The 26,922-nt window shown below is 39.7% G+C and overlaps 1 protein-coding gene across 2 annotated transcripts; it reads right to left on the reverse strand.

The window, feature by feature from the left end:
- Nucleotides 1-5,474: 5,474 nt before the first annotated feature.
- On the reverse strand, nucleotides 5,475-25,607 carry LOC108712965. Of its 2 annotated transcripts, XM_018255534.2 has the most exons (4): nucleotides 23,095-25,607; nucleotides 14,444-18,391; nucleotides 9,138-9,171; nucleotides 6,109-6,248 (listed from the first exon to the last, which is right to left on the reverse strand). In XM_018255534.2, the coding sequence occupies exons 2-4, from the start codon at nucleotides 18,336-18,338 to the stop codon at nucleotides 6,245-6,247; spliced, it is 3,933 nt and encodes a 1,310-aa protein (XP_018111023.1). In that variant the 5' UTR covers nucleotides 18,339-18,391; nucleotides 23,095-25,607; the 3' UTR covers nucleotides 6,109-6,244. The 2 variants fall into 2 exon arrangements, with proteins under 2 accessions (XP_018111022.1, XP_018111023.1); XM_018255533.2 differs by lacking the exon at nucleotides 9,138-9,171 and having other exon boundaries at nucleotides 5,475-6,248; nucleotides 23,095-25,469.
- Nucleotides 25,608-26,922: the final 1,315 nt, after the last annotated feature.

A 26,922-nucleotide genomic window follows, 5' to 3' on the forward strand; every position in this document is an offset into this window, starting at 1 on the left:
TAGATAAAGGCCACACTATGCCCCCAGAAAGGGGTCAGGGCTGACCTAAGTATGTCTGTCTACATATTTTTATACATCCTTCAGGGGTCCCCAAACTTTTTTACATTAAATTGTAAATATAGTTCCTGGGTGTACCAAATAAGTGCCGTGATTGCTTATTTGGTAGCCCCTATGTGCACTGGCAGTCTAAAGGAGGTTCTGTTTGGCAGCACGCCAGGTTTTTATGCAACAGAAACTTGCCTCCAAGCCAAGTATTAAAAAATAAGCACATTCTAAAGGGAGCAACAGCAAAGGGGTGGGTGAGCAGCATGTTGCTCATGAGCCATTGGTTGGGGATCACTGATCTAAATAGTGTCTGGATACTGTTAACAGCACTAGCCGTCTGACTTTCTACTATTCCTGCCATGGAAGATACTTGCAATCCCACAAAGGCTATCGACAGTTAGGTCTGCATTTATACTCCATATGCTCTTAGGCCTGATTGCATCTGACCCCCTACCACCCTACTGCTGGTGCCCCAACCCACCCTCATCTGCACCCCTGCTGCTTGCACCCTAAACCTCCTGTGTTTATACCTTCCATAAACAGAGCTTCACTGGGGCTAGGTAGGCTGGAGATTTTGATGGCTCTTTAAATCTACCACCCAATTCTCAATGAATTCTCAATGAAGGAGTGGCCAGGCTAGACCTCAGTCACCTTCCACAAATCCAGCCCAGTACTCAATGGCAGATCTCCAAAAACATACAGACCCTGAGTGAATACAACTAACTAACTAGACTTCAGATCTACTGGAATATGGGTTTGAATAATGTATCATTTCTGTATTAGCAATGGAATGTGTTGGCTGTATATAAATAAAGGATTATAATATGTTTAACTTGGGAGACTTTCTGGCAGGCTTATCTCACAGAACTCGGTGACACTATGTTGGATGAGTCAATCATGTGTATTAGAATCAGGAGACTAATTAGTCTGTAACCTCTCCCAGAAATTTTACCCCTGCGCCTGAATTTTATTCAGACAGGCAGGCAAAACACAGCAAATTTCCCTATGTGGCATGTTCAACACCCTCCAACACAATGATTTTCCTCAGGGGCCTGGAGCCCAGCACAGCAGAGCACTACCATATAACTACTGTTTTTATGAAAGGAAGGAAATGGACATAAAAGCAACAGGAAATAACATTTCCTAAAAAGAGACTATAAATTTGACAAATGTAACAATATTTATTTTAATGCAGAACTTCATTCTCTATGTTCCTTTAGATGTGTGCAGTCTTAATACAGGGTTTTGTTCAAGTTGACAGCAATGCTTGTATTTCAATGACTTTTGGCTTTCTGCATTACTATTTGTTCAAGGAAGGGACATTGAAAGTCTTGTATGCAACTACCCAAAACAAAACCTCATTTTGGACATATTTCTTTTCAGAATTCCAATGTTCTGGGTGTTTTGTGCAGAAGTGAGACAAGCATTTGTTTTTCATGCACATTTGGCTACAAGACTTTTTCCTTAGTGACCAGTCACCAACAGGGTTAACGAACTATGCAGGTGGGGTCACCAGTACAGCCACAACTGTGCAAAGTTCTGCACCGTTCTTTCCATGACTGCATTGGACTATAAGGCATATATGAGTTCTGAAATTACACATGGAATTTGTATTGTCCATGGAAAAACAAACTTGTCAACGGCTGTTTTCAGCCTGCGTAATTGGGCTGATCTCAGCCTGTGTGTGATCGGATTCAAATCAATGGAACGGGGCACTGAGCAAATCTGCTTCTCTTAGCCTTCAAAGATACACAGGCTGAAAACAGCCACTGAACAGCTGCTGAAAACAGACTGTGTCCATAGCCCCATCCAGTCACTCCAGTCTTTATAAGTCCAAATGTAAAAAACGAATATCGCTCAGGAGGAAGCCGATAGGCGAAACGCGTCAGCGTGATTATGCTCCTACGCTCTTACCTTGCAGAAGCGCCGAGCGTGTTTACGCCTGCGATTTGGAGCAGCGCCACTCGTGTTTTTTAAAAAAAAAAGTAGCACAAAGTTCCAAGGGACGCCGAGGAAACCTAAGTGGTAGAAGGACTTTACAAGGACATTTCAATGCGACATACCAGAGTGTGTTTGTGAGTGTAATTTTACCTTTTTATTAAATATGTTTTAAAAGTGCTTCTGCACAGGATATCTGTATCTCCCCATCAAGAGATTCAGTAAGAAGTAGCCTGGATGAGAGACCATCCTGTTTGTGTTTCACATTAGTTGAAACTCACTTCATGTGAGTATATAATACCACCGGAAAGCAACAATCCGGATTTGTGTTGCTAACCTCACTATCCCTTAGTTACGGACCCACCCACCCCTGTCTGTTCTCTTTTCTTCCTGTTTAAAATAAGGGTGAAAAAGCTATAATTGAACACACATGGTGAATAAGTTAATTTAACACACAAGTGTAAGTTCTTTTTGCATCACAGTAAAAAAGTGTTTTAGTAAGGTTTGGAGGACACTGTGGGTGTATTTTACTCAATATTGAAATTACTACACTATATAAACTTTCTGTTATCTCCCCCCTCCTCTCTGAGGGATACAGCAACATTGTTTATTTCTGTGAAACGCCTGCCTTTATACATTACATTCTTGCCTAACTAACATTAGAAATATTTTGCACAGCATATCCTTTTAACCAGTTTTTATTTTTACAATGAACTGTTACTTTAAAGAGAGAAAGAAAACCATTTTTAAAAATTTGGATAAAATTGAGTCTATGGGAGACTGGATAATGTTTTTTTTTCATGTACCTGTATATGGGAACTATTTATGCATTTGATAAAGAAAGCCAAACTGCAAGAGGAACAGGTAGAAGTAAATTTAAAAATGTCCTGAATTCTGCAGACATGTTATACTGCTTGTGTACAAGTATTCACATACAAACATCTTAAAGCTCATATTCCTTAGTTTACAGTAGTTATCTTGATGATGTGTTTTGCCATAGGTGGACACTGAAAATTGCCTCTGCTTAAATACTCAAGTATTAAATGTGAAATGTCTCATCTCCATCTATTGCCCAATTGTCTGGCCACATGTGCAACTGGGGAGGACAAACAATTCTACAATCCTACTGAACTGCAGCTGCTCTGTTCAAACTGAAAATGCATTAACAAAAGAGACCACAGCTTTGCTACCCTTGGAATGAGGAATTGGCAAGAGTATCTGAAAAATAATCATTCCTGGCTTCTAAATGTATAAAAAATTCTGGGATACTCGCTAGTCAGGATAATGGTTGATAGGCTGAGCACACAGTGACAAGAAGACGCACACATCAAATACAAATGTGTCTTTATTATTAAATATAAAGTCCCTCCAAAAATTTTGTACAAAAATTAAATAGTTTAATAGGCATTTTCCTAAAATGTTATAAACACTATAATAAAAAAAAGTACAAAACTGAGAAAGCTATCTGTCCACAAACAGCTATTCACAATACTTGACCAGATGAATACATACAAACCATTTATTCACATATGCACAGATTGAAAGTGAAGGGCTGGTAGTGGATCATTATTGGCCCTATATATACATATACTGTATAAATCAAAGTCAGGTTTTCTGAGCAAATCCCATTACTTGTGGATTAGTCCCCTGGAATATATGGCAGCTATATTATAGCTAGTAAGACCAGGAAATAACAATGTCCTAAATGTATTTGCACATAACGTTCACATAAATTCATCATCAATTTTATACAACTTTATATTGTAATTATATAATTTCTTTCTTTCAGTTGGGCTTTTAGGAGCAGGATTAGGTATTACATAAGGCTACATTAAACCAATGATGGCTGAGCTTTTATCAACACCCTGCAATAAACACCAGCAAAAAAAAAACATTCCTTTTCTTCTATAACAGTGATCCCCAACCAGATGTGTGATCCCCAACCATTAGCTCATGAGCAACATGTTGCTGACCAACCCCATGTTTATTTTTGAAGTTTGGTTTCATAAAAAGCCAAATCGAACCTCCTGTAGGCTGCCAGTGCACATACGGGTTACCAAATGGCCACAGCACTTATTTTGCACCATGCAGGAACATTTTCCATGTTTGTGTTACTCCCCAACTCTTTTTACATCTGAATGTTGCTCCCAGGTAAAAAAAAAAGTTGTACAGGAAAGACATTACTCAGTGTATTGTGTTCGTTTGTGTGTGTGTGTGTTACTGGTCCTTTAAGGGAAAAAGTACACAAGGGTTCCTCTAACTCTAACAATATAAAAAAACAGAACACCCTCTAATCTACACAGCCTTATGCCTAGACAGGTTGAGGAAACCATTGAAAATCAGATACCATCACATTGAAAGGTCAGTGCTTTATAAAGAAAACAACAAATTAGTGCAAGTAAAGTCCACCAAGCTTATTTAGTTACATGTAACATATCAGTAACAATTGTATGCATACTAAAAAAAAAATAAAACTGAAGGAACTATTTTACCTAACAGGCTTGTTACCAGTAAAAACAACTGCCCTCCAGCCTCATGGCAATATCCAACAACATGAGTGTAAATGTACTAGTAATGGGCAGAGCCAATGCAGCACAATAATAGCAAGTGGAGACTGAAAAAAACAGGGTTTCCGGATCAGTGGGATTTTCTGGTACAGGTATGGGACCTATTACCCAGAATGCTCGTGGCCTGGGTTTTTCCGGATAACGGATGTTTCGGTAATTGGGATCTCTATATACCTTAAGTCTACAAAAAAATAATTTAAAAATGAATAAAACCTAACAGGTTTGTTTAGCCTCCAATAAGGATTAGTTATATCTTAATTGGGAGAATTTACAAGGTACTGTTCTATTATTATAGATATAAAGGGAATACTTTTAAAAATGTGAATTATTTTGGATAGAATGGAGTCTATGGGAGACGACCTTCCCGTAATTCAGAGCTTCTGGATAACAGAGCCCATACCAGTACTTGTTTAATGCAGTAGAAGCTCAGTGTGTGTGCATTACACACAAGTACAAACCCAGTAGTGATGTGCGGGTCAGGGTTTTCCTGACCCGCACACGCCCTGCTCCAACCCGCGCCTGCCTGCACCCACGCTTCCGGGGTCGTTTTATAGACCCGCACCGACCAGCCCCGCCAATGACGTCACAAAAGGGGCAGGGCGAGCAGATGTGAGACTATAAGACCGGAACTCGGAAGCCAGCATTTGAAGGTGGCGGGCGGGGAGAGCAGGAGAAGAGCTCAACCCACACCCGCTGAAGCGAGGTCGACCCGACCCGCGGGTAAATCTGCGGGTCCCATGGGTATCGGGTCGGCTTGCACATCACTAACACCCAGGTAAGAATAATAATTCTAATATAATAATAATTCCCCTTATGAATATTCATGAAAATGAACACTTGACCTAGGCCCAATATTTGAATTACGAGGGGTATTGAAACACTGAGAACTAAAATTTGTTACCAGCTAAAAAAAAACATCCTGGCGGAGATTTGTGCCATTACCCTAAGGCACTTTATTTTTTATTTGGATTACCTGCCTGCAAGCAAAGTACATTGGACCAATATACCTTCTATAAAGCAAAACAAAAAAACTAAAGATGCATACTGAAAGTGCAGCATGACACTTTTTAGGAGAACTTCTGAATAAATAGATTTAATATTACAATTTCTAAACATCTATTTGTCCATCTTAATGTGCCATGAAGAGAGTCCAGGATAAAGTACTTTAATTGTCTAACCGGAGCCATCCTTTCTCATAGTCCTGAAGGAGTTCTAAGTAGTAGCGGGTGCCAGGTTCCTCATCATACAGAACTTCAAACTGTGTATCGAGAAGTCTTCGTGTTTGGCGGTGCACTCTTAGGACCCTGCCTGAAAACCAGGCTTCTCGATCTCCATCATCAAACAGATGAAGTATACGTCTTCCAACTAGATCTGGAAATACTTTACTGCCACCTCCACACTGACTTTTATTCTTCCTGTAAGAAACCTTTCTTGGTTTTCTTCCACGTTTTTTACCACTGACTTGCTGTTTCTTCCTTAAGGAGTCTCTCTGGCTGTCCTGAGATGGGAGCCTTCTCTGGGCTTTATACACTTGGGCACCTGATTGTTTCCAAACCCTCTGTAACTTTAAAACCAAGGAAGAAGATTTTTTCAGTTCTGGGGCTACTTCTAGGTGTCCTTTATTTAATAAACTAGCTCCTAGGGTGTTGTTTGTGTGGGCAACTTCCTCTTGACCGAGATTGTGTGCCAATTTCTTATCTGAAACAAGAAACGGATACAATATTAGTCACTGCAGAAATAAAGACAAAAGAAAATAACATAATGAAAAAAGTAAGGGTTTATAAGAGCAGATATAGGTATAAAGAAATTGTTGTTTTTATTAAAGACTTGAAAGGAGAGCATGCATAGGCACACACATACAGACACACACACAAATAGGAATAAAAAGCAATATATTTACTGAAGCCAACTATAGATTATCATTTATTTCAGCCTCAGAAATGCCCATTCCTTTTTGACAGAAGTTTGATTGGAATAAAAAGCCTTTGCCATTATCAAAATCTTGTCTCAAGTAAACTGTAATGCTTATTCATTTCTATGAAAACACCGCCTGCCCACTTGTAGCACTGGACACATCACATTATTTCCCAGTTTTGGTCAACAGTGTTTCTAACTGTTCCTGTTTTATCTCGTCTTGCAAGTCCAGTGTCCAGTATATGCTCATCAAAAAGATGATTTTTATGGCCCCCAGCATGTCCAAGGTCACTGTAGACCTCTCTCAGTACAACGTAACAAAGGTATGCCAGAAACTCTGGGAATATCTAGAAACCATGAATATCTGAAAACAACACACATTAAGGCTATGACAAATGGGGAGGTTTATTACATTATTAAGGCCTGAAAACAATAATGGCAAGCAAAGTAAAGTGATATTTACTGTTCCATGGTAACAAGCATTTTATCTACTACTGTATTGACTAGTAATTCTTGTCTCTGTTTTGTGCCGACTCCCAGGCCAGGATTTGTGGAGACGCAACCAAGACCCGGGCCTAGGGTGGCATGCTGCCCAACCACACCCACATTAGTTCAGAAACACTAGGGATGTGCAGGAGATAAGATAGTTTTTTAAATTTCTTGTGCACCAATCCCCATTGCTCCAGTCCCAATGATGAAAATTTGAGCAAATAAAAGGGAGAGGAGGGGGGGGGCACCAACGGCAGTGGGCTACAGGCGCCCGCTATGTAAATCCAGCCCTGCCAACTCCTACATTGCAACATGTACCTACACTCTACAAAATAAACTTCAATAAACAATAAAAACATTAAAAAAAATCTAACATTATAATTTGCATGAATGACTTTTAAAGGACTGAAATATAGCATGTGTTGCCTGTCTACTTGAAATTCAAACTAATAATGCTGGCCATACACCTACCAGTAAAAATGCATTAAAGTTATGGTGTAAGGAGGAAATTTGGCATTGTGTGTGTTGTGTGAAATATATTGTGTAAAAAACAAGAATGTTCCACTGCGTTATACGCTTTCAAGTATTAGAAGGATTGTACTTAAAAAAGTTTTAGGTTGGTTTATTGAAAATTTCTGCAGAGACCCTACTAGCCCCTCCCATCTGTTCAACTTCCTGCTGCCTCCTTTTCCAGGCTGTGCAGGGGAGCAAGTGGCACTTTGCACACTGCACTGTAGAATAGGAACCAGTCAGAAGCTAGGCTGACTTGATAGGGAACTGAAACCTGTCTTTTGCCTGTGTGAACACAGGGCTGTGATTTGCCTCCAAATGTGCTTCTGGCAGAGACCATGAGGACATGCTCACCCCTCATTTGCATAGCAGCTCTATAGGGAGATCCACTAAAGGGGCCAAAAGTAAAACCAGCACCATATATTACTCATTACTGCCTATGAGACTGGAGGTTTTTGTTTAGTTATGCTATATATCTCCTTTAAAGCTTATCGTGCATACTTAATCACTGCTATTACAATCAAAATATCAGTAAATTATGCACACCTCCCAACATTTTGGAAATAAAAAGAGGGACAAAAAATTTTTTTGCGCACGTAGCGCAGCAATTTTTTTGACCACACCCCTTTCTGTGGCCACACCCCCTAATTACCATGTTTGTTTTACCAAATTTGGCAGGTTATGAAAGTTTGAAAATATTTCACCTTATCTAAACTGTGTTTTTGTGTCTCAAAATTGTTACAAAGTATCTTATTTGCACCTGTGGCTGTTCTGGGCTCTCTGCTAAAAGCCAATTAAGTGAGAAACTTTGTTTCTTTTTCTGGCTGTTCAGTGCAGAGAAAAGAGGGACTTTCCAGTACAAATGAGGGACTGCGGGTTGAGCTGTCAAAAGAGGGACTGTCCCTCCGAAAAAGGGACAGTTGGGAGGTATGAATTATGCCTGTGACTCAAATTGCACAATTTTTAATAATAACTGTCCAGAGAGACAATGAACGGCCTAAGTAGGAGAAATTAAGTACATAAGGACAGGCACTGGAAGAGAATGAGCATAAATCACAGATAAAAATGGTTATCTTGTAAGTTTTGCTGTATCAATCCCCATTTGCCTTTTTGCTAGAGGCCACAAATATGAATTCCATGTTTTTATAAATACAATGTAGTAGTGAACAACATGCCATATGAAGCATACTGTAAGTGAATGCAGACACAAATGCAGATTACTCTCAAAAACAAAAGCGGCAGTTTGTAGTATTCCCAAGGCATGTATCATGTTCTCTCTGTTTCAAGTATAATAAATCCGTCAAAATATAATCCAGATTCCACATAATACAAATAATTCACACATATAAGGTATAACTATATTCCCATTTCATATAAGGGTGCACATTACAGCAATGTCTAACCTGTGTTGTTGCAGCTAAAACTCCTGTCAAAATCATAGTTTTCACTTTCACTTACAGAAAGATGGTTACAGGTTGGAGTCTGGACATCCCTGATACATACCGTGCTGCCCTCTAAAATACTTCTAATCTGATTAATGTTTATTTTGTTTACACAGAGAATGACAGAGAGAGAGGAAAAGAGTCCTAAACACACACAGACATGAAGGCCCACACACAGGCTTACACTCAAACACAGCTCTGAAATATGATTTACAAAGGAACACATACGTACTTTTGTGCTAGCAGCCCAGACTGTGTGAGGGAACCTGGAAGAAATAAAGTATAGGGACATGAGCCCACGGGGCACAGGACAGGAAATAAGGCCCCTTGAGATCTAAACCCCCCGCTACATGGTACGAGTCACAGGAGAATCCTGCAGCAGCAGTCAGTAGAGGTGACTACAGTCAGCTAAGCACATTTAAAGAACAACTATACCCTCAAAATGAATACTTAAGCAACAGATAATTTATATCATAGTAATTGGCATATTAAATAATCTTACAAAACTGTATATATATATATATATATATTGCCCTTTTACAGCTATTCCCTTGATGCCCTATTTTGTGATTTTATTTTTATTTTATTTTTGTGATTTTACAAGTATATATTATACTTGTGGAAGGTCACATTTAGTGACCTAATCATTGGCCAAATCCTAACAGGTGCTGTGTTATTGTGAAATGTGTGACTGCCAAGGATATACTATCTAAATTTATGGCTAGAAGTTTAACAGTTGCACTGAAATCTTGAAATTCCTTTTTCTTCCCATAATGCTCAAAATATTGTCATTGACGTGTGTTCTTATTGCAATAGACATCCCTGTACACAGTGCTCTATAGAAATCTGTTTGCCTATATTTTGTGTCTATTTGAAAAGGGCATGAACTGGTAAGCAGTAGGAAGTTTCTGTAGAAACAGACTGACAAACAGGATTGCAAAACTGAACAGTTCTGTAACACATCACATTACAAACATTCCACTGCTGGAACAATTGGCCTATGTAAAAACATGTTTGATCAGAAGACTTTAAACACGCGGCGAAGAGAATAACACAACTGCCTTTTTCTGTTTCGTGTCTTTGCAACACATAAGGAGTAACACCAGTACATGTCAATCCTCCCATTCGCCCACTGTCTGTGTTGTACATACAAACTATTTACTAAGTGACAAAATTTGAAATTAAATTTGAAATTGAATCAAATGAAAGTCGCCAAGCATTGACAACTTGTGTTTCTTACTCATGTTTTATTGTTTCTTGAAAACTATTTGAGATTTGCACAGGTTTTTTATTAGAAGATAATAATAAAAGTTTGGTTGAAATTTGGCAACCATTGTGGGTTAAGGTTTGGTACGGGTCAAACTGGGAAAGTACACTCCCAAAGATTCACTATCTCGTAACAAGAGGCAGCAAAGAAGAAACTGAGGGGCACAGGTTGGGTGCGGGTCCTACAATGGCAGCATTTCGCAGGTTGTGTTTTTCCTGACCCCACAGATAAATATACTAATACCAAAAATTTGCAATCTGCAGGAGAAGAGCAATTTATTTGTAAGATCTTGGCCCTCAATTAATCAGGCCTTAAATAGTATTTTATACAAGACTACTTGATAAAGAAAGTTGGGTTGTAAAAGAGGACATATTTGGCAAGCTAGGAAAGGCGGAGCAACACAGGTTTTTTTTTTTACAGTACATATCTGTAACGGGCAGTGAGCAGAGTCACTGTGCTATAAAATCTCATGGTAAAGTTGGCAGGAAGATGAGGAGAGTAGGCACGATGAATACATGGACATGTTGTGAAAGGTAAAGACAGGAGCTGGATAAAGGATATCTAAGGCTCTTATATGATATTCTCATCAGTGTTCTGTACAGGTCAAACTATTGTTTACTAATTTCAGAGATGTAGGATGCTTTTCAATAGAATAATAACATATATCTGATAATTAAAAACCTATACTGCTGAACTGAAATTCACTCATGATGAGATGAAAGATACTGATGGAGAAAACGTTTGTGATGCAATTGAAACTTTACAGGCACAGTATAACTGAGAGATTGTGGCCAAGTATGAAAACATTTCAAGAAAGTCTGCTCCATCTGTATATGTAGTTTTTACACACAACGTGAAAATCTCTTACACATGTATATAATATACTGTACAAATTTTCACATATATACATATATACATACTTAAAGGAACCGTTTAGTGTCGAAATAAAACTGGGTAAATAGATTGGCTGTGCAAAATAAAAAAAAAATTCTAATGTTCTTATCTAATGTTTCAAAAACATAACTTCTAAGGGCAGATATAGAAGAGAAGATTCGGACGGCTAATCTCCCCAAACTGCCTCCCCACCGGGTAGAATCTAAATCGCCAGCAGGATGGGACTCGGAGTGCTCCGTTTTCCAAAGTTGCCTCATGAGGAAACCTTGAGGCGACTTCGGAAAACGAAGTGCACCGATTGCCATCCCTCTGGTGATTTACATTCTGCTGTTTGAAAGTATGATCTTTTCAGCAGTTAGCGGTTAGGGACCGTTTGAGGTTTCCTATCTGCAGCTGTCAGAGCAAGTAAAATGAAGGGGGAATTTCACTGCATACAATCCGGTTTATTATAAAAACAGTACACATTTTTTTAATTAAAGTATATTGGAGATAGATTTATTTTTCATTAAAGAAAGTAAAAATGGGATTTTATTATTTTGTCTTTACATCCCCTTTAAAGAGGGGCCACATGTGACATAACTATTCAGTTTATTTGCTTTTGCTTTGTAAAATGCAGGTCAGATTCAAATGCAAACTATCTGAACAGTTATGTCCCTTATGGTCCTCCTTCAAGCCACTGATTGGTAACAGGTTATAGAGCTGCAAAGGAGGAAGTTTGGTTCTGACTATTACATTAGACACCTGCTCTTTCCAGCCTTTATAAATTACTATATATATATATATATATATAGCAGGATTATAGAAAAATACCCGCACTCCTTCACATGCGTTTTTATGCCGGGTGCATGGCCAAATATGGTTATATAGAAAAATGGCAAAAAAGGACCAGCACTCCGTGTTCCAAGAAAGTCAAAATGGTTTATTCAAAACTCACAGTGTCTCCAACGTTTCGACCCTCTTTGGGGTCTTTATCAAGGATGAAGACCCCAAAGAGGGTCGAAACGTTGGAGACACTGTGAGTTTTGAATAAACCATTTTGACTTTCTTGGAACACGGAGTGCTGGTCCTTTTTTGCCATTTTTCTATATATATATATATATATATATATATATATATATATATATATATATATATATATATATATATATATATTACTAAAATATATTGAAAACATCTTTTTATTTCACACAGCCTATTTACCCGGTTTTACACTAAACAATTCCTTTAAGAGCAAAACTGGCCAGAATGCCATGAGTTACAGGACTAAGTAAGTTACAGGACTAAGAACAACTTTGCCCACTCAGCTGACATAGCAATTGATGTGACTGGTCAAGTAACTGTCACTTTGGCCTAATTATGTTCCATTTCCCTTAGGTTTTAAAAAAAAAAGGCTTATTTGGCTACAATGTGTGCTCTCTTTGACAATCTGTTTGGCTTCAACTCTGGCAAAAACTCATAACAGCCAGCAGAGCTCAGGACTAGCCAAGGCTGATGTTTTTATATATGCAGGCAATGAGAAAGGGGCATGGATGGGTTTAGAAGAATGCTTCGGCCTTAGTGGTCCAACAACACTGTGTGCTCCTATAGTGTATCATTGTTACATAAACAGTTAAAGGAACAGTAACACCAAAAAAAATAGTGTTTTAAAAGAATGATAGTATAATGCAGTGTTTCCCTGTACTGGTAAAACTGATGTATTTGCATCAGAAACTCTAAGCTTCCATATATACATGGGGGTAGCTATTCAAAGCTGAAAAAGTGGAAAAAGCACAGGATACACAGCAGTAACAGATAAGCTCTGTAGTACTACAATCGGATTCTTCAGAATTTATCCTTTACTACACCGCAGTTTGTTTATATAACCTTTTAGTGTTTCTGAAGCAAACACATCAGTTGTACCAGTGCAGGTTCCTTTTAAACACTATACTTTCCTGGTGTTACTGTTCCTTTAAATCAAAAATCACCAAGAGAAACAAGGCTGTGTGCAGATACATCTGTCTATGTACAAACAGAGGGAAAAAAGACACTGTTTTGTTTTGCACAGATGTTAGCCCCTAAAACCTTCAGCATCCCCAACAACCTCACATTTAGGGATTAGCAGATATGCTCAACTCTACCTGAAAGAATGCCAATATTTAACTGTTAAACATGTTAAATACAGATGTATATTTTCCATCAATGGAACAGTACACCTTTACATCAGTACACCAGCAATCATTTTTATATTTACATAAAGCAGCACATGCACTTTAAAGTACCATATGCTGCATTTTTTTGGCAAAGCTTTTAGCTCTAGCATTACAGTTCATATAAAAGCAAATGTGATTTTAAGTATTGTTTCTCTAATATCTCCTCACCTCAAAAATAATTATAGAAAATGAGAAAATACAGCTAATACATAGTACAGAATAGCTACAGTCATATGAAAATGTTTGGGAACCCCTCTCAGCCTGCATAATGATTTACTCCACTTTCAACAAAAAAGATAACAGTGGTATGTCTTTCATTTCCCAGGAACTTCTGAGTACTGGGTTGTTTTCTGAACAAAGATTTTTAGTAAAGCAGTATTCAGTTGTATGAGATTAAATCAAATGAATGTGTGACACTGTGTAACTGAAATGTAGCCTTGAGAAGCCTTTGAATTTGTTCTGAAAAGTCGGACTTTGTCATTCCCAAATAAGTCTGCTTTTGCTGGCTCTGCTTTTTGGGCTTTAAAAAATTGTAACTGTTCTTTTTGCTGCATACTATTTTGATATCAATTACATGAACCTGCGTTGCAAACATACTAAATGCCTGTTTGATTGCATTTATTCCATTATGGCGTGCACGGAAGCAAATATTTTTTGTAAGTCTGCATTCAATTCCATTGTCTGCTTGTTATTACCGTGGAAAAGCCACCTTAACCCACACCTGCCACATGCCATAAAAAGTAGAAATGGCAGAGGACACATTTCAGTTTTGTAGCTCTATCTAGAGTTGTTAGCATTACGAAAGCAAAGAATTAGAGATTTCACATGCAAGGAAATAAATCTTAGGTAGCTAAAAAAAAGTATAGATATATTGCAGCACTATAGCACACCAGTAGGAGATGCTACAACACTGAAAGATGAAGATGAAAAACTTATAGCAGGCACACAAATCCAATATATGATTAGTTGCAGAAAATAGCCAAGATCTGGAACACCAGGGATTACTACCTCGCACTACAGGCATATTAGTAAAAACAAGCGTCATGCTTATGTGAGCAAAGTTGTATGCGCATCATTGTTAAAATAAAAGACAGCTTTCCTAACCATTCCATCGCCTGAAAAACAGCTAATAATTTAACAAAAGCAAAAGTCACTGCCACAGTGTTTTACATTGATTAACATACTCACCAATTTGCTTCTCTATGCAGTCTTTCCAGTAAAGGTGTACCAAATCAGGGTAAACATCAGGCAATTGTTTTAGAGCAAGTAATTTTAACATGCGAGAAGGGCAGTCTTTTAGTTCAGTTTCCCGAAGGGCCTTTTCTTCAGACAGAGTAGTGGGCCGAAGTTCTATTTTGTGACTTTGCAGGACACGAAATATTGATGTCCCCAGCAAGTCTGGGTAAAGAATCTCCTTCACTAGATATATAGGAATAAAGATAGCACCTGCCCTGATGACATGGGGATAGGGGCATCTACGTGTAAACATAAATGTCTCCAGCAGACACAGCAATCTGTGTAGTGCCAAACGAACACCATCAATGTCCAACCATAAATTATGATTCTGGAAGTTTTTTAAGGAGTTGCAGGACCTTGAACTAGATTTGACCTTTGCTGGAGACTTTGGTTTTTCTGTTTCCAAGTTTTTGGCCAGCAAATCCTGAAGAAGACCCAAGGGAGATCTTGTAACCGAATTCAAGATAGCTGTACACACACTCTTATGCAGTTCAGTAAAGTGTTTTCTAGAATCTTTAAAAGTGGGTGCACCACCACTAGCCAATGATACATTTGCTTCTCCAAGAGTACGAGATGACTCAGGAGCACTGGGTGGCAAGGAATGTGCACCTTCAGGAGGTGAATGAACTGGGACAGGCAAAGTATGTGCAGATGGCTTAGATGCTCCTCCTTGTGTCTCTCCTCGAGTCGATGGGAGTTTCATCATTTTGTATTTCTTGAACATAAATGATTTAGAACTGTGAAAGTTGTTGGTTTCATTCTCCGACACATTAGGCAAACCCTGGGAAATATCACTGTGCTGTCTTTTCCTCCCTTCTAAATTTTCTGAAGGTTCTACAGAAGCCAAAGGAGAGCAGAGAGAATTATTCTTGGTCAGTATGTATTTTGGGACCAGAGTTTTGGCAAAATCATAACACTTGGAAATGGGTAAGACAATATTACGGGGTGAACAAATGTTTAGGGTTTGATTGTTCTTTGGGAAGCAGGGACTGTCTGACATTGGGGAACTTGTGGATGTGGCTTGCGAAGAGAAACATTTGCTGGTTATTAGTGGGGTGCACTTTGCTGTTCCATGTGAGGAGGAGCTTAGGATTTCAGTAGTGTGTCTAGTTGTTGCCTGCAAGAAGTTGTCCATACTTTTTATTAGGGAAGAGCTTCCTGTTACCTTTGAGTTGCAACTCATGCTGGACATGAGGGGATTAGATTCCACAGATGCCTGTGACGGGCTGCTTACAAATGGGCTGCTTTCTGCAGTAACCTTTAAGGATCTACTCATGCTGGACATCATCTGTGGACTACTCTCCATTGCCGGCAACAAACTGCCCATGCTGGACAACAAATGAGCGCTCCCAGCTGAAGTCTGTGAGAAACAACTCATGGTGGTCAACTGAGCAGTGTTTTCACTTGCTGCCTTTGAGGAGTTGCTCGTGCTGGTAATGATGGGGGCACTTCCTGCAACCTGTGAGCTGCAGACCATGCTGGATATAATGGGGTTAGACCCCAATGAGGCTTGTGAGGAGCATCTCATAAATGGTGTTTTTCCTGCTTCAACCGGTGAGGAGCAATTTATACTGAACATCTCATGTGGACTTTGTGAGGAACCAGTCGTGCTATATAACAAAGGTCTAGCTGAAGTCTGTGAGGAGCTGCTTATGCTGGGCATCAGAGGAGTGCTCTCCACTGTAACCTGTGAAGAGCTGGTCCTTCCGGTTTCCTGCAAGAAACAACTCTCACTGGTCTTAGGGGAAGGGCTGCTTGCGGTTGCTTGCATGGAGCAGTTCATGCTAGCCATCATGCTCCCTGCTGTCTTCTTTGAAACAATGCTATCTGATCTCTTAAATGGGCAGCTCATTACGTGAGTGTATGCTGATTTTGGGACCTGAGATGGGCTTTCTGAGTCAACTGATTTTTTTAAACTTAAATCTAGTACAATTTCTTCTGCATGTGATACAAATGTCTCTTCACAATCTCTGACCTGAACAGAAATCTCACATTTTATTTTAGGTAGGCACAAATCTGCAACTGGAGGTTTGTGACCACTATCTAATAATGTGGGTGTAGCTGGAGTTATTTTCACAAAGTGATGAGGTCTGTTCAACTGATGGGAGGTGTGGGGAGAGGGTAGATGACTGTCTTTAGTAGTATTTCTTTGTGGGAATGGGTGGGGTGCAGTACCCTCAAGATATTCCCGGTATGGTGCTAAACTAAATACGTCATTAATCACTGGCATTGGAGGAGAACTGCGTCCGTCATTCTCATCAACTTTTGAACCTACGAGGAGCTTGGGGTTGGGACTACTTGAAGCAGTCTCCGGATGTTGAGAATTTTGATCTTCTGTTGTCTGACTTTCGCTTGTGACCTCAAGAGAGCTGGTTTGGAAAACTTGCCTTTGTGTTCCCTCTGTAAAGTTAGATTTTTGTTGACATTCTTCTAGACTCAGAACCAATTTTTTAGCAGACTGTTCACAAAGTGCAGGAGTTTTAAAGCTGCTGTCAGATGTAAGTACTTGGGAGATAGAATTCTCTTGGCCAGACTCTTGAACATCAGTGGCATGTGGAGAAACAGGATGCAAATTTTGTATTTGAGAGTAAACAGAACGGTGTGGACTTTGAATTGGGGTCTGCATTAAAGAATCCTTTAAGGATGCAACTCGCTCTATACCTTTATTCAAATTTCTGGGGCCTAGAATCTGTACTTTGTCTTCTTGAGATTTGCCCATGCCAATTTGAAGATCCTTATCCACACTGTCCAAATTCTTGCTGAGCTCTGTCTCTGCTTGTATATGACTTTTCTGTTGCTCTCCTTTGAAACTCTCATTTACACCCTGCTCCATTTTTCTTTGTTCCTTACTCAACCTTACACCCCTATCAGTGAACATAGTAATTTCTTTAACACCGTGAGGCAGCCTAGCTGTTTCAATACTGGAGTCAAATGGAGAGGGTCTGGGAGAATAAATGTCTCCTATAAGATGATGACTCATTGAGTAAACTTCCCCCATATTAGAATAATAGGCACTGGATTTGTAAGTTTGATGCTGGTGTAAAGGTATGAACTCCGGGTTCCTCTGCAATTCTCCAGAGATATTAGCTTTATTATAGATCATCTGGACATTTTGATTAAAGGAAGGATAGCAGTCTTTAAGAATCTCTCCCTGAGAACATGGCATCTGTAAAGCTGAATTTGCATAACCCCTTTGTTTATATTGTTGATTCTGGCCTTGCAATTCCTGGGGAAAACAGTGGGAGTTACTTCCCATCTCTAAGGGACACGAATAAAGTGTTTTACTCTTTGCATTACATAGGTGAACAGGAGAGGATATGTATGCAAAACAAGGGTTCCGTTCTGCAGCTGGTGAAGGTATCTGCTGAAAGCCAGATTGGAAGCCAAAAGGGAGAGCTAGTGTATCATGTGCTCCTTCCAAGTAACTAATAGGACTCCTATACATAGGTCTTGGCATTGCAAAGGTAGGGTAACCTTGGGGAGATAATGGGTACCTCAAATCAGGATTATGCTGTTGGACCTGGAAATTATTTTGTGTAGCCAGTGAGCCAGTCCTCAAAATCTTATCAGTCCCTTCAACTTCATTTCTATAACATATCCCTCTATCAGTCCTTAAGTGCTGGTTTAGTGCACTGCCTGCATATTGCAAATACGCTGTGGCAGATCTCCATGGGTTTGCTGAATTATGAGCACTGGGAGCAGGCAGGTAATTTGTGTAAGATTTGTAAGTAAAACATTCTTCAGCAGATTCTTTCTGTGGACAAGATGATGGATTACTCTGATGCCGCATCTCCACCTTGTTGTGCCTGGTATGATTTAAGAAGCCTTGTTGAAGATTTCTTGACATTATGAATGCCGACAAGTAGAAACATAGAAACTGTCCAAGTAAAATCACTTCCCCTAAAAGAAAGATATAGATTCACTTTAGATTTGACTACAAAGATGGGGGGGGGGGGTTGGGAGACATTTCCCAGAGATAACAACTAGAAAGCAAAAAGTAAAAAAAAAACAAATTGAAAGCAAATATTATTATAAGTAGCAGAATCAAAGGTTGAAATATTTAAAGCACATTTACAAAAATTGAACCCATTATACAAACAATAATTGTGTCAATCTTTTTAAAAAAGCAAAGACAAAGATTTGGGTAAAAAAAGCAATAAATGATGGGCTACTGCCCATAAACTTCAAATGGTAGACATACATCAGTAAATATAATTTGCACATACATTCATGGTTTTGGATGACCCACCAAGGGGCAACAGTCAGATCTTATGACAGTTGGAAAAGAGAATCAAATAGAAACATAAGCCTTATCCAGCACATTACACAATAAATAAACAAGCATGTTTGTGCAAGCCAGAAATTCATCTGGCAGGATATAACAAAATGCAGTCAGTAAAATATAAAGCAGTACACACAACAATGGTGCTTCTTCCCGGGTAATTAAAATTACCTATGTCCCAGAGTCTCAGCTTATACATTATTGTGGAGGTTTGCACAAACTACATTTTATATACTCTTCACATAAAAAAGTATAAAATATACGTATTTCTCTGTTCATTTGCTGTGACCAGAACCAGATCTTGCAATAATTTGCCCATATCAGCATACATGTTCTCCTGGCAAATGATTACCCACGCTATATCTTGGCACAATGGCCAGTTACCTGATGGTGCTCCCTCACTCTCTTCTTAGATGTCTAACTCAACATTGTGTTTTTATAGCTGGATACCAGTGTTTACTTCATTTCTTTAGAAAGCATCAGATGTAATTGATGACAATCAAGCGCTTCCATGTGATACGTACTGATCACTTTGTTAGTACAAGATCATGTACAGAAAATCCAAGAGCTAATAATTATGATCTATTACCTTGTTCTTCAATTTAACCGTGTCTTCAATTCAAACCTCTTGGTTCTGCTATAAGAACATGTAATAACTTATGTAACTCATTACTATACAGCATCTTTTCAAATATATATTTCTAACCCTATACACCTCTTCTCAAACTCATTGTAGTACTACATACAAGAAACAGTTTTGATATGGCTTTAACTTCTATGAAAGACAAGCAAAGTCAATTGACAAGAATGCCTTATATAACTGGCCTCAGTGCACCGTCCCACAAAAACTCACTGCGAAGCACAACTTCAGCCTTCTTTGCTCAGTCTGCCACTTTCCCCAAATAAATTTCCTTTCAAGTAGGGTGATGTCACTACACTACTACACTGCCTGCATCCATCCCTCAAACATTCACATAGCTTCCAGTCCAGCAGTTGCACATACACATCCACAGTTGGGTTTCTCACATAAAGAGGAACTAAGAGTGCGCATGTACAGAATAAGTTTTGAGCTAAAAGAAGTGACTCATCAATTGACAAGAAGGAGTCTGCAAGAATACTGGAACTCCTTGAACTAACATGGTGCAGTAAGGCTTTTAAACTAAATAGGATGCATACAAAGTATCAACAGCAAAGTAATCTTAAATTAATGGTCGGCTATCTATATCATGGCAACCACAATTATCATTCCCCCATCTCCTTTTAAGTGTGATTATACAGTTCTAGGTTAGACTAATTTTCGGTTACTGCTGTTGAATATGGCAACCGTATAGCTTATATAAAGACATACCATGCTGAATATTTGAGATTTTCCAGAAAGGATTTTGTGGGGGTTCTCTGGAGCAGGCAACTCTGCTGGGTCTCCTGTTCCCGACACGTTGCCCTGCTCTTTCATTTTACTATAGGCCACTGTTATAGGCAACTCATATTTAAATACAAGACTGGTTTATTTTTTGCTTTTGCTGTATTATGTCTGTCCTTTAATGGAAATGATCGTAATGCTTGTTCCGGATATGTTCTTACTTGCTTTATATTATATACTGCTTTAGTAAAAGTCTTAATGTGGGCTGATTTGACTGATGCACGTTTCTCACTGGATGCTTAGTATACCCTCAATTTTGAGTGCTAATACAGGCCCATAACCCTGAGGTTCTAACCTGCATGGATAGTATCTGGAGTCATTGCCTATATTAATGACATGGGCCCAACTATTTTGATGATATCACCAGAGGGGATAGGTGGAAGCCTTACTTCAGGTCAAGGTCAAGCCTACCGCCACCACAACTCTCACTTTTTCAGCCTGAACCAGCTCAATGCATGGGATAAACCCTTGGCTCTTGTGGGATTGAGAATAGATCACACATTACTTATCAACTGATTAACTGATCAACATATTTTACATCTAGCAGACCTAACTTTTCTTCTGATTCATAGGAGGCCCAATTGTCAATCAGCGGTTTGACAATGTCTGGCTGCAGAATGTGTGTGTCATATCCAATTGTTATAGACAGCTACTTTTCTTGTTCATTTTGCCTCTTCATTTTATTTTCTCTATTTTCTCTATGTGAAATTTAACAGTGGTCCAAGAGGAACACAGTGTGTCACAGTCTATAGAACAGCAGAAATGTATGTGTTTGCTACTCTTAGCTGGTACAATGGACACCAGGAGCAGGTTCTTTGCTTAGGGCCAGATTGTTATCAAGTAAAGCAAGGAATATCAAGATCTATAGGATGCAGGTTTTGCTTAGCACAGCCAAGCAATCCTCCTTCAATTTTTATTAGGGATGCACCGAATCCAGGATTAGGTTCGGGATTCGGCCAGGATTCGACCTTTTTCAGCAGGATTCGGATTCGGCCGAATCCTTCTGCCAGGCTGAACCGAATCCGAACCCTAATTTGCATATACATATGCAAATTAGGGGTAGGGAGTAAAATCATGTGACTTTTTGTCAGAAAACAAGGAAGTAAAACATTTTTCCCCTTCCCATCCCTAATTTGCATATGCAAATTAGGGTTCAGATTCGGTTCAGTATTCGCCGAATCTTTCACGAAGGATTCAGAGGTTTGGCTGAATCCAAAATAGGGGATTTGGTGCATGCCTAATTTTAATGCCAATCAGGTCAGAAGGGACACTTTAAATGGACACTGTGAATAATATATTATAAAACTGCAGTGAAATTTGAAGCCCCCCCCCCTAAAAAAGAATAAATTAAAATAAAGCTATATATAGCTTGATATACTTCTTAGCTAGTTTTCCATTAAGATCTAATGTGGTTAATAGTTAGGGTGTATTATAGGATAATTATGTAATAGTATATTTGCTGTAATAGTCAGTAAATGTTCTGAGATAATTCAGATAAACAACTTGACATGGGTTAATAGGCACAAGGATCCTTAGCAGCATATTTCTGTCTGTCCATGTGATTGTCAGCTGCAACAATATTCCTGGTCCACTCAACAATGATATCTTATTCACAGCCTCCAAACAGTGGCCTCTGGTGGCCTATTTAGTTAGGGTGCATAATCTATCTATAATGTTGTGGAGAGAATTTTGGAAATGCTGTATCCAGGGGCATATTTATTTTCAGGTGTTTCAGCACATTGCAAAGAAAATATTAACTGATTACAGCATGCTCTTTGGATCTGAGGGTCTGAACGGCGACAGAAAACATTGGTCTCAATTATTAATATGTATTTATAAAATGGCAAGATATTTTGCAGTGTTGTACAATTAATGGGTGTATACATTAAACATACAGGAAGGCAGAAGTGAGCAGCAAGGGTTAAAGGCTGCCTGCTGCCCCTTTTAATCATTACGGAAAAAAATGCCATTCTGTGTGCAGCAACACAGGCCACGAGAAAGTCCAGGAATGTATAAAATAATCCATCATTGTCTTCTTAGCTGCTACAGTGCTCAGAAATAGCTGATGCCAATGACTGATGATTATGATTTAGCAACATAAATTCCAGTGTTTGGGACTGAGAAATGCTGCATCATTTCTAAATGGAGTGAGTGATGAAGTAAGAAATGTGCATTGCTTGTTGGGACTCACAAATCCAGACTTTAGCTCCAATGAAAAACATGTTATTGATACGCAGTGGATAAAAATAAACATGAGATGGGCTGTGCAATTGAACTTGTATGTAATCTGTGTTAACTAGGCAGCGGGCAGAATCATTACGTGTAAAAGCAATGTGATGAGCTCTGCTTTGGTCTGCAGCAGAGAGTGCCAGGGTTAGTCTCCCCGTGTGCTCCCCTTCCTCTACTCCCTGTGCACCCATCCTACTCCCCATCCCCCACATCTAAAGAGAAGATAATGTACCACTGGCAGAAACATCATCAGGCATCTATAATCACCTACAGTACACATATATACACACACCTATACAATATCACCTACAGTACACATATATACACACACCTATACAATATCACCTACAGTACATATATATATACACACAGCTATACAATATAAACAGACATGCACAGTGCAAGTGTAAGGGGCAGTTAAGTACACACACAAATGTATACACACACATAAATGACTTTCACCCTCCCTGGGTTCTCTCTCCTGAGAGTCAAAGACTATAGGGAAAGTCTAAGAGCTGCAACACAAACACGAGAGCCACAGGTTGGAGTAAAACTGCCTGAAAGTCATAGTGAATGGAAATGAAGCTGCGCTCCAGTAGTCTATAGCATGTACACAAACACACAAACACACACACACACACAAATGCCTCCTGTTGCCTGGCGGGTACTTACATGGGTTAATGTGCTGCTATTGCTGAGATGCTACTGGGCACCCTGCACTCGCTCTGTAGGACTGAAGCCAAAGTTGCTGGGGTAGATAGGAGCTCTGCAAAGTGCACTCCGAGTTTCCCACAAAGCGTTAAGGCTCGTCATTGTGCCAGAGGCAGGGCTGGGCACGTTAGTGGGCAGCGAGTGACATGTCAGACAGGCTTGAGGAATGAGCGAGCACACACTAGTAGTGAGGAGGAAGTACAAAACGTGTGTGTTGTGTGTGTGTTGTGTGTGTGTGAGGGGAGGAGTTGGTGGAGGGGAGAGACTGGGAGGGAGGAGTTAGCGGAGTGTAGAATAATAGGAGATGCTGCCTAGGGGTAAAGAGGCTACACCAAGGGAAATGCTACGTTATAACCTATGACTGGAGCTGCTTGGGTATAAGCGGGAGGAGGTTCCTCACTATTTAAGGGATTATCAGGAGGGGTCGTACCTTAGCTCGAGAGAGGGGGGTGTGTGGGTCAATGTGCTGCTACGGAAGATAAGAGAGGGGCTAGGGCAAAGTTTCGGCGGTGGGTTCGGCTGAGTTTGCAGTTTGAGAGATGATAAAGAAGAGCCAGTGGGGTGACTGCTACACTGCCGTTATGTACATGGAAAGCTCCTGGAACCAGGGCGCCCACGTTATCTCATACATATGAACGTTTGTGGCTTTGTTCTTTGTAGTTCTTTATTCTCGTGGGCACTGAACTACGTGAGGCAATGAAACCACTCAGGGATCAACTTCTCAACAGTTTTATGCAAAAAAAAACGAAAAAACATCTGTTGCCCACATGCTGGGGCCCTGTATCATGTTACCTCATATCAGTCATCTGGACATGGAACAGGACACCAGGTCTGGACTGAGAATTAAAATAGGCCCTGGCATTACAGGTACACAGAGGCCCAAACAGCCCCCACCAGCCCACTAAATACTGACTTTTTATGGCACCTTATAGCAGCCCTTCTGACACTTGCCAGAACCCACAGATTGCCAGTTCCAGGCCTGCAGGACACCTATTTCCAAGGACCGACCCCTCAGCGACCCCTCACTGTCACAATGGCCCCCCACGTTCTACAGATTTCAGGATCCCCTGGGTACAACCAAATACAACACTGTATACATATGGGTGCTGACATTCAACCTGCCATTCCTTTACTGAAACATTCCATGCCTCCCATCTGAACAAGCAGATCATTGATTCCCTAGTATCAGTCAACCACTCAGTAGCAGCATATTGTTGCAAACCAGATTGGTTTCATGCTTTGCACAAGCCAACCTATATCTGACCAATGGCCAGTGTCAGACTGGTGTAACTTGGTCCTATCAGAAGACCTTAGTTTTGGGCTACCCCGCACTACTCCCCCACCACTCATTACCAGTCAATGCCAAACCTCACCACCTGCCACTCACATACCTAGGGTAGCAGACCCTCTTTTGGCACACCGGACAGTCCAACCCTGCCATGATACTGACGCATTCCATAGTAAACTACACAGCGGCTCAAATGTTTTGCAATATAGAGTGTTTGGCTACTTGGTTCACCTTCTACAGTTCCAAAAACATTGTTAGAATGCAACTTTTGAAAACAGAGTATTGTCACACTCTGATCTCTCTGCAGTCTTTCTATCCTTAGCACTTAGACCACTTCCTGGTGGATAAATATAACAAGGGGGACTGTCCAGCACGATGTAAAACTTACAACTGTGAAGCTTCCTAGCTGAGACTGACTTTTCTGTGACACCATATTTAATGTGACCTGCAAACTATGGACTTATACCTCCCTGCAGACATGGACCACATAGTTTGGAAACTTTGGTAGGCTAAAGTCATACTGTGTTATTGTCTAACTGTGCCCACATGTGGTTGAAAAAGATTACCTACAAAAATAGTCAGACACCATTTCTAATTTGTACATAAAAATAACTATAGTAATAGATAATAATAGAGTTTGTTATTAGCTTTAGTAGTATGCAGCAGTGTTATGGGTTATCAAACTATTTTTGTACTGTTGTATTAACTCTGTAAAGCGCTGCAGAAAAAGTTGGTGAATAAATTATAGTAATGAAGCTGTATTTTGTTTCTTCACCAAATGTATCTGAAATTGTCCATAAACATTGATAAAACAACGTTTCGCATAGATTGCTGGCCAGATAATTCCAACTGATACAATATGTAATGATATATAATGATGTAATATGGATGTCAGCCTGTTTGGCAGCTGGGCAAAATTTCATCTGCTGATACAGCACATCGCCTGGTGCATCAGCGCAGGAATTCTTCACTTCCTGCAGTTCAATTCGGCCAAAAGCCCTTATGAGGGAGAACAGTAGAAAGGTGGCCACATGGCCACTCACTGTGTAGCAGTCCATTTGACCTAGGAACCAATTGGATACTGCACATAATCACCCAGTGTATAGCCACTTTTTACCACTTCTGTCAGTTGTCTCTTTCCAAAAGCAGCATGAAGTATTTGTGCTATTAAAGCAATGGATTTAAGAGGATTGGGGCTTAAAAAGAGGGGCTACCAGTACTCACCAGTACTCACCAAAGCAAGAACTGTGGGTATGGACCTGTAGAAGTGTATAAAACCTGCCCAAATCCATCAGCTGGTGAAATGGTACTATGAAAAGTCTGGCAAAACCTGGTTTGAATAACTGTCCAAATGTATATTTGTTATTGCTGTTGGGACTGGTCAAAGTAACAGGATGGGAGGGATGGCATACTCCAGCATTTGCCTTTAAAACAGCACAGTTCTAAAAACACCTATGTACTTGCAAAATTGCAGTTACTAATGGAAATCATCTTGAGCAGGGCATGTAATGCTACTTATATCATGTGAAGTGGAATGTTGCATGGTAGTGGGGAGTTATTCTACCCCCAGGCCTGGATTTGTGGAAAGGACACCAAGACCCAGACCTAGGGCAGCAGCATTTTAGGGGGTGACATGCTACCAAACCACACCCACATTAGTTCAAAAACACTGGGGATGCGCAGGAGATACAATCATTTTTAAAATTTCCCATGCACCAATCCTCATTGCTATGGTCCCGATTATGAAAATTTGCATGAATAAAGGGGAGTGGACAGGGGGCAACGAACGTCAGTGGGCCTAGGGGCTCCTGCAATTTAAATCTGGTCCTGTCTAGTGTCTGCCCCCACTTTCCAAGAAACTATTACCCACAACCCCCCATGGTAAGATACATGAGTGAAATTAACATTCCTTTAGAATAATTGTCCCCATAACAGAGTACGCTGCATTGTATTCACTGTGACCCCCAGTCCCCATAACAATCAAGTACCATAGTCTTTTATTATTCAGGACTTTACAAAAATTGTATCTCAGTAAAGGAAAACAATGTTCCCTAAAACAAATTACCACACAAATAGAAAACATGCTTCCTTCAAAAGCCAAAACATAACATTTACATGCTTATGCATATGATTTAAATGGAAATTCATTGTTTATATAGGTTTATTTAACTCATGTCATAGTGAATAGGGTTGCTACCTTTCATAGAAAAAATACTTTTTTCCTCCCTGTTGACCCATGCAGTCACAAATATGCAGTATAAAACACAGATTTAGAAGAGAGCATAAAAGGAGGCATGACAAATGAGAAAACAACTAAGCAAACCTGGAGAACAGTACAGTACTAAAGTATTTAAGGTTGTGTTTAGATCAAGCTGACACCATCCAGGCAATTTTTACCAAAATAGTTTATGATGCTGCATTTGCATCTTTTAACTTATAAGTTTATTGAGAATCTTGCCTCAGGCGGTAGTGGCAGAAACCCCAGAATCGTCCCTGAATAT

Source organism: Xenopus laevis, chromosome 3S, assembly GCF_017654675.1.
Source record: "Xenopus laevis strain J_2021 chromosome 3S, Xenopus_laevis_v10.1, whole genome shotgun sequence".
In the NCBI taxonomy this organism is placed as follows: Eukaryota; Metazoa; Chordata; class Amphibia; order Anura; family Pipidae; genus Xenopus; species Xenopus laevis.

What these genes read in the sequence shown, in the direction of transcription:
- LOC108712965 (XM_018255533.2), bottom strand. Translation starts at nt 18,338, where the DNA reads ATGTCAAGAAATCTTCAACAAGGCTTCTTAAATCATACCAGGCACAAC. An exon ending in CTGCATAGAGAAGCAAATTG is followed by an intron (nt 6,249 to 14,443) that starts GTGAGTATGTTA and finishes TTCTTGTTTCAG; the next exon opens with ATAAGAAATTGGCACACAAT.